The sequence below is a fragment of the Aedes aegypti genome, chromosome 3 (genome assembly GCF_002204515.2).
Source record: "Aedes aegypti strain LVP_AGWG chromosome 3, AaegL5.0 Primary Assembly, whole genome shotgun sequence".
Classification (NCBI taxonomy): domain Eukaryota; kingdom Metazoa; phylum Arthropoda; class Insecta; order Diptera; family Culicidae; genus Aedes; species Aedes aegypti.
In genome coordinates this window covers 320,467,814-320,483,119 of record NC_035109.1, presented here as the reverse complement: position 1 = coordinate 320,483,119, position 15,306 = coordinate 320,467,814, and the positions used below count along the sequence as shown (strand labels likewise).

The window sequence follows — 15,306 nt, the reverse complement described above, 5'->3', positions numbered from 1 at the left end:
CCTTCCACTCCTCCGGTAGCTGTTCTGTATCCCAGATCCTGGCTATCAATCGGTGCAGACAAGTGGCCAACCTGTCCGGACCCATTTTAATAAGTTCCGCTCCAATACCATCCTTTCCAGCTGCTTTGTTGTTCTTGAGCTGTTTGATAGCATCCTTAACTTCGCCTATTGTGGGAGTTGGCACGTCTCCCTCATCCGCCGTACTGATGAAGCCATTCCTCCTGCTGTCTTGATCTTCCTGCTCTGCGCCGTTTAGGTGTTCATCGTAGTGCTGCTTCCACCTTTCAATCACCTCACGTTCGTCCGTCAAGATACCTCCATCCTTATCCCGGCACATTTCGGCTCGCGGCACAAAGCCTGTGCGGGATGCATTCAGTTTCTTGTAGAACTTACGTATTTCTTGAGAACGATACAGCTGCTCCATCTCATCGCACTCCAACTCTTCCAGGCGGCGCTTTTTATCCCGGAATAGATGGGTCTGCTGTCTTCGCTTCTGTTTGTATCGTTCCACGTTTTGACGGGTGCCTTGCTGCAGCATCATCGCCCGCGCTGCATTCTTCTCGTCCAAAACCGTCTGACACTCCTCGTCGAACCAACCGTTCCGTCGATTTGCTTCCACGAACCCAATGGCACCTTCCGCTGCGTTGTTTATGGCTGCTTTGAGACTACTCCAGCAGTCCTCAAGAGGGGCTTCGGTGAGCTCTCCCTCTTTCGGCAACGCTGCTTCAAGGCTTTGCGCGTAATCAGTTGCGACTTCGGGTAGCTTGAGTCGTTCCAGATTGTACCGTGGCGGGCGTCGGTACCGAATGTTGTTCACAACGGAGAGTCGTTGGCGCACTTTAACCGTCACTAGGTAGTGGTCCGAATCGATGTTTGCGCCGCGATAAGTTCTGACGTCGATAATGTCCGAGAAGTGTCTTCCATCCATCAAAACGTGGTCGATTTGCGATTCAGTTTGTTGGGGTGATCTCCAGGTGTACCGATACGGAAGGCTGTGCTGGAAGTAGGTACTATGTATGGCCATGTTTTTGGAGGCGGCGAAATCAATCAGTCTAAGGCCGTTTTCGTTCGTAAGCTGGTGTGCGCTGAACTTCCCTATAATAAATTCCTCCTCCTGGCCAACCTGAGCGTTGAGATCTCCGATAACGATTTTGACATCATGGCTTGGGCAGCCGTCGTATTCACGTTCCAGCTGCGCGTAGAAAGCGTCCTTATCGTCATCGTCACTTGCTAGGTGAGGGCTGTGCACGTTGATTATGCTGATATTGAAGAAACGGCCTTTGATCCTCAACTTGCACATTCTGTTGTCGATTGGCCACCACCCAATCACGTGCCTCTGCATTTCGCCCATCACGATAAAAGCTGTGCCCAGCTCATGTCTATTGCCGCAGCTCTGGTAGATGGTATAACCATCCCTATACGTATGTACCGTCGACCCTTTCCAGCAAACCTCCTGCAGCGCTACGATGTCGAACTTGCGGACCCTCAATAATTCGGAAAGAATGCGGGTACTTCCCAAGAAATTGAGAGACTTACAGTTCCATGATCCGAGTTTCCAATCGTTAGTCCGTTTTCGATGCCTGGGTCTATGCCGATTGTTCCGGTCCGAATTTACATTGTATGCTTCCTGTACTGATGATTTTTACGGCTGGCTTGTAAGGCCTGCACCAACCCCCTGTCTCGCCGGAGGATCATCGTGCACAGCACTGTTTAGAGTCCCACGCTGGCACTAGGACGATGATCAGCCGCTCCTAACATGGAGAACAGACGCTGTTTTGAGCCGCCCCTAACATGGAGAACAGACGCTCTGATAAGCTACACCCTCAGAAGAGAGGAGAGGAGCCCCCCTTCCCTGTCAGCATACGACCAAGGTTCCACCAGGGTTGGTTACCCGATCTTCCCTACGGTTACTCGTATCCCAGGCGGCACCACGGGGAGGTAGGGATAGGAGTTACTGGACAAGTGGCTAAGGACCACAAATGGGGTCTATTTTATACCTGCAGATACGCGAAGTACCAATGGTACGCATTGTCCAGTCATTTACCACCCTGGTCAAATTCCTACTGGCATCATTTTTTGATAGATATTTTTTTGGAGTATTGATGAAGAAACTCCAATGATGGAGTTTCTGTGCGATGAAATATTTTTCAAGCATCTTCAGTTTCTCCTTTCGTATTATTAGAGACTTGGTCTCTATTTTAATGTAAGTAATTATTTTCAATGGAAGGTCTCTTAAGGTCTCTTAAATCGTCTTCAAAGTGTCTTTTTTACTTATTCTGCTTACATTGAATTGTGGTGCAAAATTTTACAGGCTTCATAAAAAAATCATCCCAGATTCCCCGAGGAAAAGCTTCAGAAATTATTATAGAGATTTTGTTCAGTATACTTACAGGGTCGTCTACAGGGGTTCAAAGGACACTTACAAGAATTTCACCAGAATTTGCTCCCCGAAATCTTTGAGCACTCCTAAGGGGCAATCCATTAATTACGTAAGACAATTTTGGCGGTTTTTATAATTCTACTGTTGTTACTTTAGGAAATCTTCCAAGGATTTCTACAGAATTTCTTTCGAGGAAATCAACAAACGTTCATTCCAGAGTGTTTGAAAAAAAAATAGCTTCAAATAATCTTTGAGAAACCCTGCTAAAATTCCGCCGTCTGTTTATGTGGATTTCTTCATGAATTCATCCACGTTTCCTCCCAGAAAGCCAAAAGTTTATTTAACCTTCTTAAGGTGTTCGAAAAAAGTAACGTTCAATGTGTTCGGGTCGTATTGACCGGGATTTGACATACGAATTTCGAATTTTTACACTAGTTTATGCTACAGCAACATTTTTTGAGAAATCTCTTTAGAAAATTCTGCTATCCCAAGATTCGATTGATTTTTTTTCGATAATCTTAGCAAACTATCATGGATTTTTTTTTAAATTTCTCAAAAGCCCAGGAGTTGTTTCAGAAATCCTTGTTCATTAAGGATGATTTTAGAACTTATCCAAGTTTTAACAGAGGTTACTCTAGGATTTTCTTTAGAAATACCTGATTTATTGTTCAGAAAAAAATATTTGGCCTTGCCATGGAGACTTTCCTTTGGAAAAAAAATCAAGACTTACTTTAAGGAATGCTCAAACCTGAAGGTATCTTTATAGAAATCTCTGGTTAAAATCTTATACAAAGATAATTTTCAAGAAAATCCTTAAAAAAATATAGTTATTAATCTAGTTTTCGAAAACCATTTGATTGGGAATCTTGGAGGATGTACTAGCGAAATCGATGCATGTATTGGATCTTGTAGGAATTTCTTGAAAAACGTCTCAAAAATTTTTTGGAGGAATTCAGATGATTTCTCAATCGTTGAAGTAATTCCATTTCCTTGGGAAAATCCAGATTAAATTCTTAAGGTACCCTAAACAAAATTCTTGGAAAATAATCACTTAATGGACTCCTTTGTAAATTTTCGGAGTAATTATCTGAACATGCGGACAAATACCTGAACAATTGCTGATGAAATTCCTAGAGAAAATCATGAACAGACACATGAAGTTATACTTGTTGTAAAGTCACGAAGAATTCTAAAAAAAAGTTGTAGATCTTGAAGAAATGTCTGCTCTGATGCTATGAAGAATCATACTCTTATCTCTCGGCTCCTATTAGGTTTCGTTTTGTTTTGTTTCTTCGTTGCAGTTTGGTCTCTTTTCGGCCTTTTTTGATTCGATAGAGTTTTTTTTTCTTAGCAAGAGGTATTCAATTTCCTATTTTAAAAGCATTCAGTCGTCACCAGCCAGGTAAAGACAAAAAGCTTTTTTAATCTTGGAAAACGACTTGCATTAACATGAGAGGGTTAGAACCATAGGGGTGTCAGTGACAAAAACCTAGTTTTAAGAAAAACTTTTCTGAAGACTTTTCACATATTTTTCATTCTTCTCAAATTGTATGGGAGTCAAAAAAACAAGTGAGTCTTCCAAGAATTATGTGATTTTTTCTGTTAACGAAAAAAATACCTGAATATATCGTTAGAACGCTTGGAAACAGTATAATTTACACAACTCAAAACCGACCAAAATTTCACTTGCGTTTGAACCTTTAATAACTTTTAATTTCCAATCCAAGTTAAAATTTTGCTTAGATTACTGTGCACAAAATATTTGCTAACGCATGTCCTACTCATGGTTTCGAACGTGGACGCGCCTCTGTATTACAACGATATTTACATCACTGAAAAACCTCAAAACCTTCGAGCTAAAAGTTACGTCAGCTCTTATTTTCAAACGTGGTTGTCTAAAATCTTAGTTTGAGTTGATATTTTCACTCCAATTGACCTCCGTATCAACCCGAACACTCTGATTCATTTTACCACCAAATGTTTTACTCAATAAAGAAACGGAAACCCCTTTTGGAAATCGTCTAAAATTTTGAAAAAAAAAACTCTCAGGAGCTAATCTCAGCATTGAAGGATGAAATCAAATTATTACTAACCAATTGCGAAAACGCCCAAAAACTTGCTATGCGGTTTGGAAGCGCGCAAAATTTTAGTTTAGGATTCACTATTCGTGGGAGACTGATTTGGAAGAAGTGAGAACTACTATAAAAAAAAAAATCATAGACGGACAAGTGTGAACAGGTGCTGACAAAGCTAGCGAATATTTGTCTCTTTTAATACAATTAGCCCTAATTAGATACCATCAGATAATTCACTCACCTGAACCGTCTACTGTCCTCCTCTTCCTCCTCCTCCTCTTCTTCTTCTTCCTCCTCTTCGGCGCTGAAATCCGACTCCAGTGGATCCGTCGATTCGCCCGAATTAGTACTCGCCGAAGAAGCGTCGTTCAGACTAAGCTTCTTCAGCGAGCTGCTACAGGTGCCACTGACGGGCGTAAAGGTGGCCGTAGCCGTCACCGGACTGGTGTCACTACGAATACGCAAGGTATAGCTGGTCAACAGCGGCGACGAGGACATTTTTCCACCCTCTGTGTCCTTCAGCTGGCTACTCTGGCCCGCCTTTTAGCCCTTTAAACGATCGCGAAGTCTTCCACCCACTATCTACCTACTTCCGCCCCACGCGTTTCAATATTCACTTTCGTTCACCAATTTCCTTCCACTTTAACCGGTAACCGCTAATTTCTTCTATTCTTCTTCGCCTTGCGGCCAGATACACTTGAAGTTGAAACACTGATCAACGGGGATTGCCGATCGACGTTTTTGGGAAATTTTTTTCTTCACCCTCGACGGACACGCTCTTGCTTCTCTCTGTTAATGTGGATGATCTTCTCGCGCGTCGTCGAACTGATTTTGGCACATCAACACCTCACCAACCGCCGCGTCGTCGTCGTCTTTCGCGCACTTCCTTTCTGCTGGTAACCTGTTTAATGCATCAATATAAAAAGAAAATGCTCATTAGAAAATAAAAAAGGTCCATGATAAAAGTAGTTATTCGTTGTTACAATGTGTGACATGTTCCGTGAATAAATTAAATTGCTCTAAAAAAGATTTTCTGTAGTACATACCGGTAGAACGAACTTTCTGATTTACAATTAAAAATTGTAAATACTTCTTAAAAAATCAAAATACAACATACACTTAAGGAATACAAAATGTATCCAATATGTGTGAATTTGTTCTATAAAAGTATTAATTTTATCCATAACAAATCAAATTACACCATAATTATCAAGAAATTTCATCATTGATATAAAACATTTATATGTACAGTACTGACCCGATTTATTCTGCCCCTTTTTGGGAAGAACTTTTTGCTGTTACCATTTCATAATCGATTTTTTCCAAATCTTTTCTATTCCTGTTAAAGTTACTGTGAATATGCATTAGGCCATTTCACAAAAATCTAAATATATGGGATTCAACCAGTCACCCCCTATTCTTAATTGCAATACCCATACAAACTACCAGACACATTTTCATTCAATTTGGAGAAGATTAGGAGGTGCCTCGTCATTTTTTTGTTTTTTGGCTATTTTTAACATTCAAAAAATTCTAACGACAATTTGGAAAGACGAAAATCAAGATGCCATAATAATCAGCACAAGATTGATTTCTCCGAATTTCGGCAAAGCACATCTGTCAAAATGGAAAACAACGCTGAAACACGTCCTTCTCAAAGTTTAATGTGAAAATGAAAAGCTTCTGAGTTTATATGACAGGGTTTCTCAACCGGTGGTCCGCGGACCCCTAGGGGGCCGTGAAGACTTCTCAGGGGGTCCGCGAAGCCGTTTGTTAACAAGTGTTATTTTTGTATTGATAAATAAATGAGAGTAATTTTTCACCTCGCTTGTTATGCAACAGTTCATTATTAGTGGAGTTTTATGTTCAACTAGTGGTCTCGGCAAACTTCGTCTTGCCATCAAGTAGGCTGTTGAAAAATGTTTTGATACTACCCATACAAAATGACTTACAAGTATTCTCCCGTTTTATAGAATTTCCGAAAACTTTCCTAAACTATTTCGTTACACGAACACGTCGAAGCCCTTTAAGAAGACAACAGTGAAAGAATTGTGCAAATCGGTTGTCCCGTTCTCAAGCCATTTCATGACATACAAACACTATTCCATTTTTATTTATATAAATAAACAAATAGATAGATAGATTGGTTTTAGAAAAATAAAACAACTAGGGAAGGTGTACCGGTATTCGCCATGTACCAGTTATTCGCCACCCCAGATTTTATACCGTTTTACTTCATATATGGTTGCCAATTGTTTAGTGTTTGCTAAATTGCTTTGAGATGATACGGAAACATTCTTGGAAACCGCAAAATTTTCTCAGAAAATAATAGAAAAAAATCATTTTCCTTAAACTTTTTGCTCCTTTGCACCTATTTTTCGCCACCTGTTCCTGAATTCGCCACCCTCTATAAGAAATCAACGTAAGTGGCGAATTCAGGAACCGAAATTAAAATCGTGGCGAATACTGGTGCAAGTGGTCCAGTATTCGCCACCACCATTTTTAATACAAAAACAAAGTTTCTGATTAGTTTTTATATTTTCCCTGCTGAGCATGGATTGAAAGCTTTCGTTTAATGTCCAGACAGTAACCAAAGGTCTTTTGATTTATAAATAAACAATATTTTTCCTTAGGGTGGCCAAAACTGGTACACTTACCCTATTTTATTTACACAATTACTTATAAAATATTGATTTTGCAATTCTGTCCATATTTCCTAACGATGTATGTAGGTATTTTTCAGGGCTGATCCTTGACATATTATGCCAGCTACCTGGTGAGATTCTCGAAAAGTTTCTGAGAAGTTTCCTGGCAAACTATTCATGGGATTGGGGAAATTTGAAAGTATTCACTGTTTCCACTCAAACCATTGGCGAAATTTTCTGGAATCTATCAGCAGGAATGTTAATGAGATTTTTCAGAACATATTCGTAGCAAAGATCTTTCAAAAACTACGAAATTTTTTAACGGATATTTGAGATTTTTGAAGGGTGATTTTATTATATATTAACAGCTACTGTCTGGTTTTAGAAAGCTAAATAGAATTTTTTTTTTTTTTGTGGTGAATTACAGAGAAAATTATTGGGTGAGTCTATCAAGGATATCTGCTGAATTTCGGTAATCATTTCGGCAACGGATTGCCGATCTTTTCGTAATATTTTGACAGCTGCACTGGTATTCTCATTTTACAATGTAGTCGGCGCATTGAACTTTTAGCGAAATTTTCGCCGAGAAATCAGCTGTAGGGTTGCTTGTAAGCGTTTCAGAAAAAGCTAAAATCTCGCCACAATAACTAATAAATCATTCGAATATAAAGATTTGTGGCTCTCGATTCGAAAGAAAATAGCTCTGATATGAAGTGTTACACTACTACTCTTTAGATTTTTATTCCATTTGCTCAATTGATTACTCAACAGAATTTAATTTATTTCGTTTAGTATGTTGTAGGTCGCGTTCTGTCCAAGTTACCCGCGTTATCAAAGATACTCCGTTTTACGGTACACACTTAAAACCGATTCTTGAACTCGACAGAAAACAATACTGATCCTAATCGGTAGTTCACAATTTTGCTGATAGTTCGTCAATAAACTCATAATTACTGACATTGACCAAAACATTTTACCGAAATTCAGAAAAATATTCTGCTGAATAATCAGCTTACACTCAAATCGAGAAACATGATTGTCGATATTTCGGCATTTATTTTATCTATTGCTGTGTCTCGGTAATGCAACTGTAACTTTATTCACCACCATCCATCAGGACAACAACAATACAAATGTTTGGTTACAGAAGTTGGAAATTTATTATCCCGCGATACGGAATTTCCCTAAATTGGTAAGTTATATAGCCATTGAAGAGAGGAAATTAATACGGATTCATATTAATGTTATTGAAGTTTATCGTAACTTGTTTGTTTCTTCATTTTTTATTCGTACTTTTTCAGCTCCTATGTGTGAACATCACCGGCAGCAAATTCTTCAATTGGAATACGTTACAAAAATTGAATGTTAAGTTAAATGCGAATATATAAATTATGACAAACATAATGATGTGCTGCTTTTCTGAAGATCGCTTCATATATTTTATATTATTTTCCCTCCCATGTTTGCAAGTAAATTCGGGCATGTCAGCGAGGACCGACAGTTCTTCACTGATGGGTCAAAAATGGATGATATCATTGGTTATCATCATTTTTCCGACAGTCTATTAACGATCAACGCTCCGTCATCGTAATCATCGTCATCATCGAAACTTCAATAGCAGTTTTTCTGTTCAAAACTACAAATTATTCCATCAAAATGTGTTCACTGTGTTTCGGTTGGAGAATAGAATACAGTGAACACATTTTCCTGTCAATTTTTTTGATTTTGAACGAAAAAACTGCTTTTGAAAATTCCGAAATCAATGACGGATCCTGCCCCCTTAAAGTTCTCTGGAGGCTGTTCGGTCAATGAATCCGGTGAATCACTCAGCGTACATCCTGAATGGAACACGCCAAGCATTGAGTGCTTTGTCAAATCGCTCTTACAGTATTACCCTAGGTTGAGTCCCATCCCATTGATCCATTCCGGTCAATGAGAAAGCGGACTCTCTGACTAAGGTACGCGCTAAGGAAGGCGATGTTTACGAGCGTCAAATCGTCTTCGATGATGTTTTTGCATTGGCTTTTCGGGAGACCTTGATCAGTTGGCAACAGAAATGGATAGACGGAGAAATGGGTAAATGACTGCATTCCATATTTCCACATGTGTTGAAAAAACCATGGATTAAGGGGTTGGGCCTGAGCCGTGATTTCATTCGTGTCATATGTCGCCTTATGTCCAATCGTTCCCAAAAAAAAGCTTCCCAAAAAAAAGTTTTTAAAATATTAATTATTTATTAATTAAATTATAAAATGTAAATAAAGTAAAAAAGAAAAGATTTCGGCTCTGTTATGCCCAACGGCACCCGAGCCTGCCAAATTAACGAGGTAAGTAAAAAACATATATTATTTTTCCTAATAATCTTCAATATGGCAATACTCGGTATTTGTACTATATGCAATTGCCGAGAATCAGCAATATTTTTGCTGGGATTTTTGACAAAAAATGACAACTTTGCTCTCGGCAGTTTGTACGGCGAGATTCGGAAAAAATAGCGTGTATACACGTGTATGCTATAAAAATGTACTGTTTTGTTTCAAATTCCGGACACTCTACTTTATTTGAGAAACATTTCGTACGAAGTGCTTCAAAATTTGCCGGTCAAAAGTTCACACTTTGAAGGTCCGTTTTAATATGAATTTTCTACAGCTTTCTATGAAAATTTAGAATGCCCAACCCAACAAAAATTTTGTCGGAACAAGAGTTGAACAAAACACTTTCAAGCATATTTCAACTGAAGAAAAAACAGTTGATTTGAGCTCCGTAAATCCAAATATGCTTGCCAAATTTTTAACAATCCAATATTTATGGAAATACTACATAAAAAAAAATCAAGAATATTCCCTGAAAACGCCTAAATGTAGCCAATTTACAAAGAAATCTCCTGATATCTAACAAAAAATCAATAATTTGAACAAAATGAGAGAATTGGTACTAATTTCGATGATAACATTTATGTTTGGGATATATTTTAAGCATCCTCACAAACTTGTTCGTTTTCAGAAAATTGTTAATATTTACATTCCATACGGTACAATCCGCAGTATGCTGTGCCAAATAAATAAATAATATTTTAATAGCGAACGAGAATGAAAATTGTTGCTTGAACTAATTGTAAATTATTTATCAGAGTTTTTAAAAATATACGGCCACGATTGTTGCGTCATCAGGGTTTGATGTTTATTGATTGACACGGACGCCGTCTTCAGCCATTTAGCTGCACAGACTGCAACTTAACACTAGACAACCTACAAGCATGCTCCAGCATGTACAGCCGAGAAAAATTCCTCACGAAAAGTTTCAATGGCTGCAGCGGGAATCGAACCCACACCCCATAACACGATACGCTCATTGCCTGACAACACTAACCGCACGGCCACGAAGCCCTGTTTATTGATTGATAGAACATATGAATGAAATCTGCTATTGATTTGTCGAGTATTTTCTGATTTTGATTCCTGATAGATACTTACGGAGCCTGATAAGGCGGCATCCATTTATTACGTAACGCTAAAATAGGAAATTCTTGACCTCCCCCCCCCCTCTGTAACGCTTTTTGTATGAAAAATTTCAAATTTTTGTATGAGCCGAAACGCTGTAGCCTACTCCCCCCCTCCCCCTACAGCGTTACGTAATTTGTGGATGCCGCCTAAGCACGAACGAAAAATGCATAAAAATATCAGCTTTTGATGTTTATTGATTGGTAGAACATATAATTACAAATCTTCTAATGAGTTTTTGAGAATTTTCTGATTTTAATGCTCGATTGATCCTTATAGAGTCTGGTAAGTTTTATCCAAGAATGCATAAGAAAATCAGTGATTGATATTTATTGATTGATAGAACATATGGATGAAATCTGCTATTGAGTTGTTGAGTATTTTCTGATTTTGATTCCTGATAGATACTTCTGGAGCCTGATATGCTCAAACGGAAAATGCATAACCATTAAAACTACTTAGGATATAGGAGATATACGTGCTTATTTATAAGTGAAGAAAATATATTATATAAAATTGGGCAATAATATTGAGTACATTGACGAATAGATTAATTCTTCAGTTCATTTATAATAAAACATTATTTATCTAAACAAAAAATATTAAACCATTTTATATACATACATGTCATTTACAATTAGCGAAAATTCTTCAAATTCTCGAATAATACGTTCGACAACAGTGCATCGATAGAGAGCGAAACAGATCTTGAAGAGCTTTCATACGTGCGCTCATCTGATGCTGAACCCGCAAAGCAGAATATCAACAATAGGAAAACCTTTGATCGCAACGCGTTCGCGCTCGCACACGCGTTACTATGTCATCGGCGTGATGTGAAAGCGAAGCGATGAATCACGAACACGACGACGAGGAGGGGGAAACGAACAAGAGAAAAAGTATTATCTACGAATGTAGATTAATGTAACTGTGAACGGCTGAATGGGTCCATTCACAAATTTCACAACGCTGAAGGGGGTGGGTGAGTGTCCTCAAGTTGTTACAGTTCATACAAAATTCGAAAAATATTCATACAAAGTGCGTTATGAGGGGGTGGGTGGGTGTCAAAAACGACCATTTTTGGCGTTATGAAACAGGTGCATGAGCCCGAATGAAGACAGTTTTGAGATGAATGCTGTGAAGTGCGGATGTACGTAATTTGTTTGAAAATAAGAAAAAAATGGAGTTTGAAATTAATGGTGTTTTATTTTGACGAATTCCTACAGAGCATGGTGCTCAATAGTGTGGGACAAAATTAAGATTCTCGCTCCTGTCCACTGACCTCTATAAAAATTCTGAATACAGACTTCAATAGGTATTTTTACGATGAATATTTATATATTTTTATTAACAGAATATTGCCCAAGACCGCAAAACAATTCGACACTCGTGAAAAAAAAATAAATAAAAACCTTTTGGCACGGCGACGTTGATTAACACGTAAAGGAATAACAATAATAACAAAATCGGGAAACATTTCCGAATAGTCTATGTATAATACATTTTTTCACAAGCGTAGGATTGCTTTGCGGTCTTCGGCAATGTTGTTCATCCTAGAAATACCGTTTTGATTCATATTACGGACAGCTTCAAATTCCGGACACTCTACTTTGTATGGGAAACATTTCACGCGAAATGTTTCAATTTTTGCTGTTCAAAAGTTCTCAATTCCAAGGCTCGTTTTAGTAAACTTTTTCCATAAATATCTTTGATAATTTATAATGCCCAACTACCTTAGATGTCTCTTTGGTGGTTTAACGATTTCGATTGATGATTTGACTGTTCCATTAATGATTATCTTGAGCTGTCCGGAATTCGATTCAAAATGTCCGGAATATGAGGCAAAAGTGAGGAAGCGTCCGGAATCAGAATCATGAAAAGGCCACACATTTTGATTTATTTAAAATTATTGAAGTTGCGGAAGCGTATTCTTCACCCACCGTTCGAAAGTAAAGGGCTTAGGACGCTCGATAGCGCTAAGGAATCATATAGAATGATTTATTTTGTATGCTCTATGTTGGGTTATATTTCCCTGAGTCCTTAAGTGTCCGTAATATGAATCAAAACGGTACCTATCGAGATCTGTATTCAGAATTTTTATGGAGGACAATGGGCGATTTTTCTTTGCAAAAGTAAGTTTTCCCATAGTAAGTTCCATACAAACTTTGAACGACTGGCGCTAAAATATAGTTTCACTGATCGAGTTGAAATTTTGCAAAGTTGTTTTGGGACTCAAATGCAATCCAAAAAGTGGACTGGAGCGAGAATTTAAATTTTTCATACAACCGTATCCCAGGCTAATGTTCAAATCCTTGTTTAAATAGAAGTTCATAGATTTCTGTCAATACCTTACCGAGCATGATTATGGAATTTTGCCTTATCTTTATATAAATAAATATTCTTTAGCTCAAAAAACTTCACCACACTCAATTTGACAACATTTAAGAGAAACAACGTTTAATTACTATGGGTTGCATTTATATTGTACTCTATAAGTAAGAAATAAAATCGTGAGGCATTGTGATCAACTTCGCCCATTTCACCCGAATTTACGGTACATCAGTTTTGTAGTCATATAAACAATTACAAATGGAATAGATTAAGATAAACAATGATGATATATTTTAATGGCGCAATTTATTTTTATGGATAAAACTACCTAATTTATTATAAACAATATTTTGTAGCTATGGATACAAGCAGTATTATCTATGGCGCATACTGAAGCATCTTATAACATTTATTATGCCGTATTGAAAAGATGAAGAGCATTTTAGTTAGAACAAACCAATAAATAAATATGGAGCATACTTTTATATTAACCTTCCAGTCGTCGCGCAGTTTGCCAACACCAGAATCAGCTGTTGTAAACGAAAAGCGAGTTTTTTCGAACAGTGTTGTACAAAATATAACAGTGCAGCGATTGCAGTGTTAATGGTATGTTTTTAAATTAAACTTTAAATTAGAATTTTATGTTTTTACCAGTGTCACTGATGTTATTTATAGAGCAATTTCATTTATTTACGAAACATGATATAAATTTGCAATGGTGAATAGCTTCATTTATCATGGATCAGTTGTCGTTTTTCTATGGAGCATTTCCTTTTCTCTTACAGTCACAAAAACCTTTTGCCCTTCCTACTGCTATTGCTGATCCGCGCGATGTTGCTCCGTTGATATGACGTGAACTCGCGCGCTTCACCGAGTGCGAGGAAGCTGCCAAAGAGATAAAAACAGTTTTTTTTATTATTCATTGCCATTTGGTATGCATGTAATCGAGGGTTTTTTTTCTGCGCTTCTCTCGTATTTTGTAGGTGAAGGTGCGAGACGCAAAATTTCAATAAATCACTTGAATTGAGACGCTAATTACTAGCGATAATTTTTGTTGGGGCAAGACTTTCTTTGGCTCGTTTTTACTCGCGCATTAGAGAGGAATTCTCGATTACTTTTTCAAATCGACGTAAGTAACTTTCATACGGTTTTGAGAAAATTAATTCAGAATAATCACAACCTGTCTTCTAATACTGTTTTGAAATGAATTACCTTTTTAACATTTTTTCGACGTGTACATTTCTTAAATTTTGCGTACAATGAGCTCGCGTTCAAAAACTATGGAGTTCCTATTATTTCACACAAGAATTTTATGACAAAATGATAAGCCGTTTTATTCAGTTACTTGCGACGTTTTTCTACCAGTGTAAAATCGACTCAAGTAGTGTTTTGTTTTGATTCGTGGTTAAGTCACTTTGTCTCTCCATACAGCGGGGCGGCGAAAGTAGTGGTTAGGTTGCGAAAGTTGAAAATCTTACTTTCGTCGTTCTGTAAATCCGGAAATTAAACGTTCAAAAAGTGAAAAGTTGAGTTGGTACAGAGCGGTACGTGTAGAAGTCCGCCTGCTTAACACGTAGGATCGATAAAGTAAGTTTGTATACTTTTTTGACTTGAGTCTGTATGAATAAGTTTTCGAGAATTAGTTTTTTTTTATTTCGTTGAAATTTTACAACAGGGCATTGCTCTTATCATTCGAGATATTCACAGTTCAATGGGAAATGGTTCGGAATGAGCTATTCGAAGCTGAAAGTTCATTTACAAGTACTAATTTAAGAATATGTATTGCAATTTGATATTGTTGTATATTGTATAATAATCATCGTCATATATAGCTGCGGACAAAACAATAAGACCAACTCAATAAAACAGTTTGGCGCGCTGATTTCCTTCCTTGGTTTTCGGTTTTAATAATTAATTAATATTCTAGCCTTAGTAAAATCTCGCATAACTTATGATCTCGCCCTAAAAGCCATTGGTAATCCAGTGTAGCTTGTTGTAACTGAATAAACGAATAGATTTACACGTTATATAACAATGCTATAATAAAGAGAATATCCTTCTCTATCTCCCAGTGGTGATAGTTCTTATCATGGTCCATTTTTTTCACTTAAAAACATAGAGCTACACACTCGGTTACCATTGGTTTTTAGAGCGAGATCATAAGCTATGCGAGAAATGGACAATCTTTCGTTCTGATTGAATTTCGACCTCCATGGTATAACCGGAACGATCCAGGTTCGCCGAACTCCGATACCCACTCTAATTGATGCTCGTTCCAACCCGTGCACTTGTCAGTCATACGTTTTACGCCTCGTTTAAAACCATCACCGACCGCGGGGAGAACGTTCTTCTCTCGATGGGGGCGAAGCAATATAATA

At 37.8% G+C, this 15,306-nt stretch overlaps 1 protein-coding gene across 2 annotated transcripts in view; it reads right to left on the bottom strand.

The window, feature by feature from the left end:
- Positions 1–15,306, bottom strand: part of LOC5575457 (cAMP-dependent protein kinase catalytic subunit PRKX) — a 251,102-nt gene that overhangs the window by 211,397 nt on the left and 24,399 nt on the right. Inside the window, exons 2-3 of one of the 2 annotated variants that reach the window (XM_001661926.2) lie at positions 13,712–13,813; positions 4,697–5,356 (exon numbers count right to left, since the gene is read on the bottom strand). In XM_001661926.2, the coding sequence (XP_001661976.2) occupies positions 4,697–4,953 (257 nt within the window). In that variant the 5' untranslated portion in view covers positions 4,954–5,356; positions 13,712–13,813. The remainder of the gene's footprint in view (positions 1–4,696; positions 5,357–13,711; positions 13,814–15,306) is intronic. The other variant, XM_021848840.1, reaches the window with a different exon arrangement.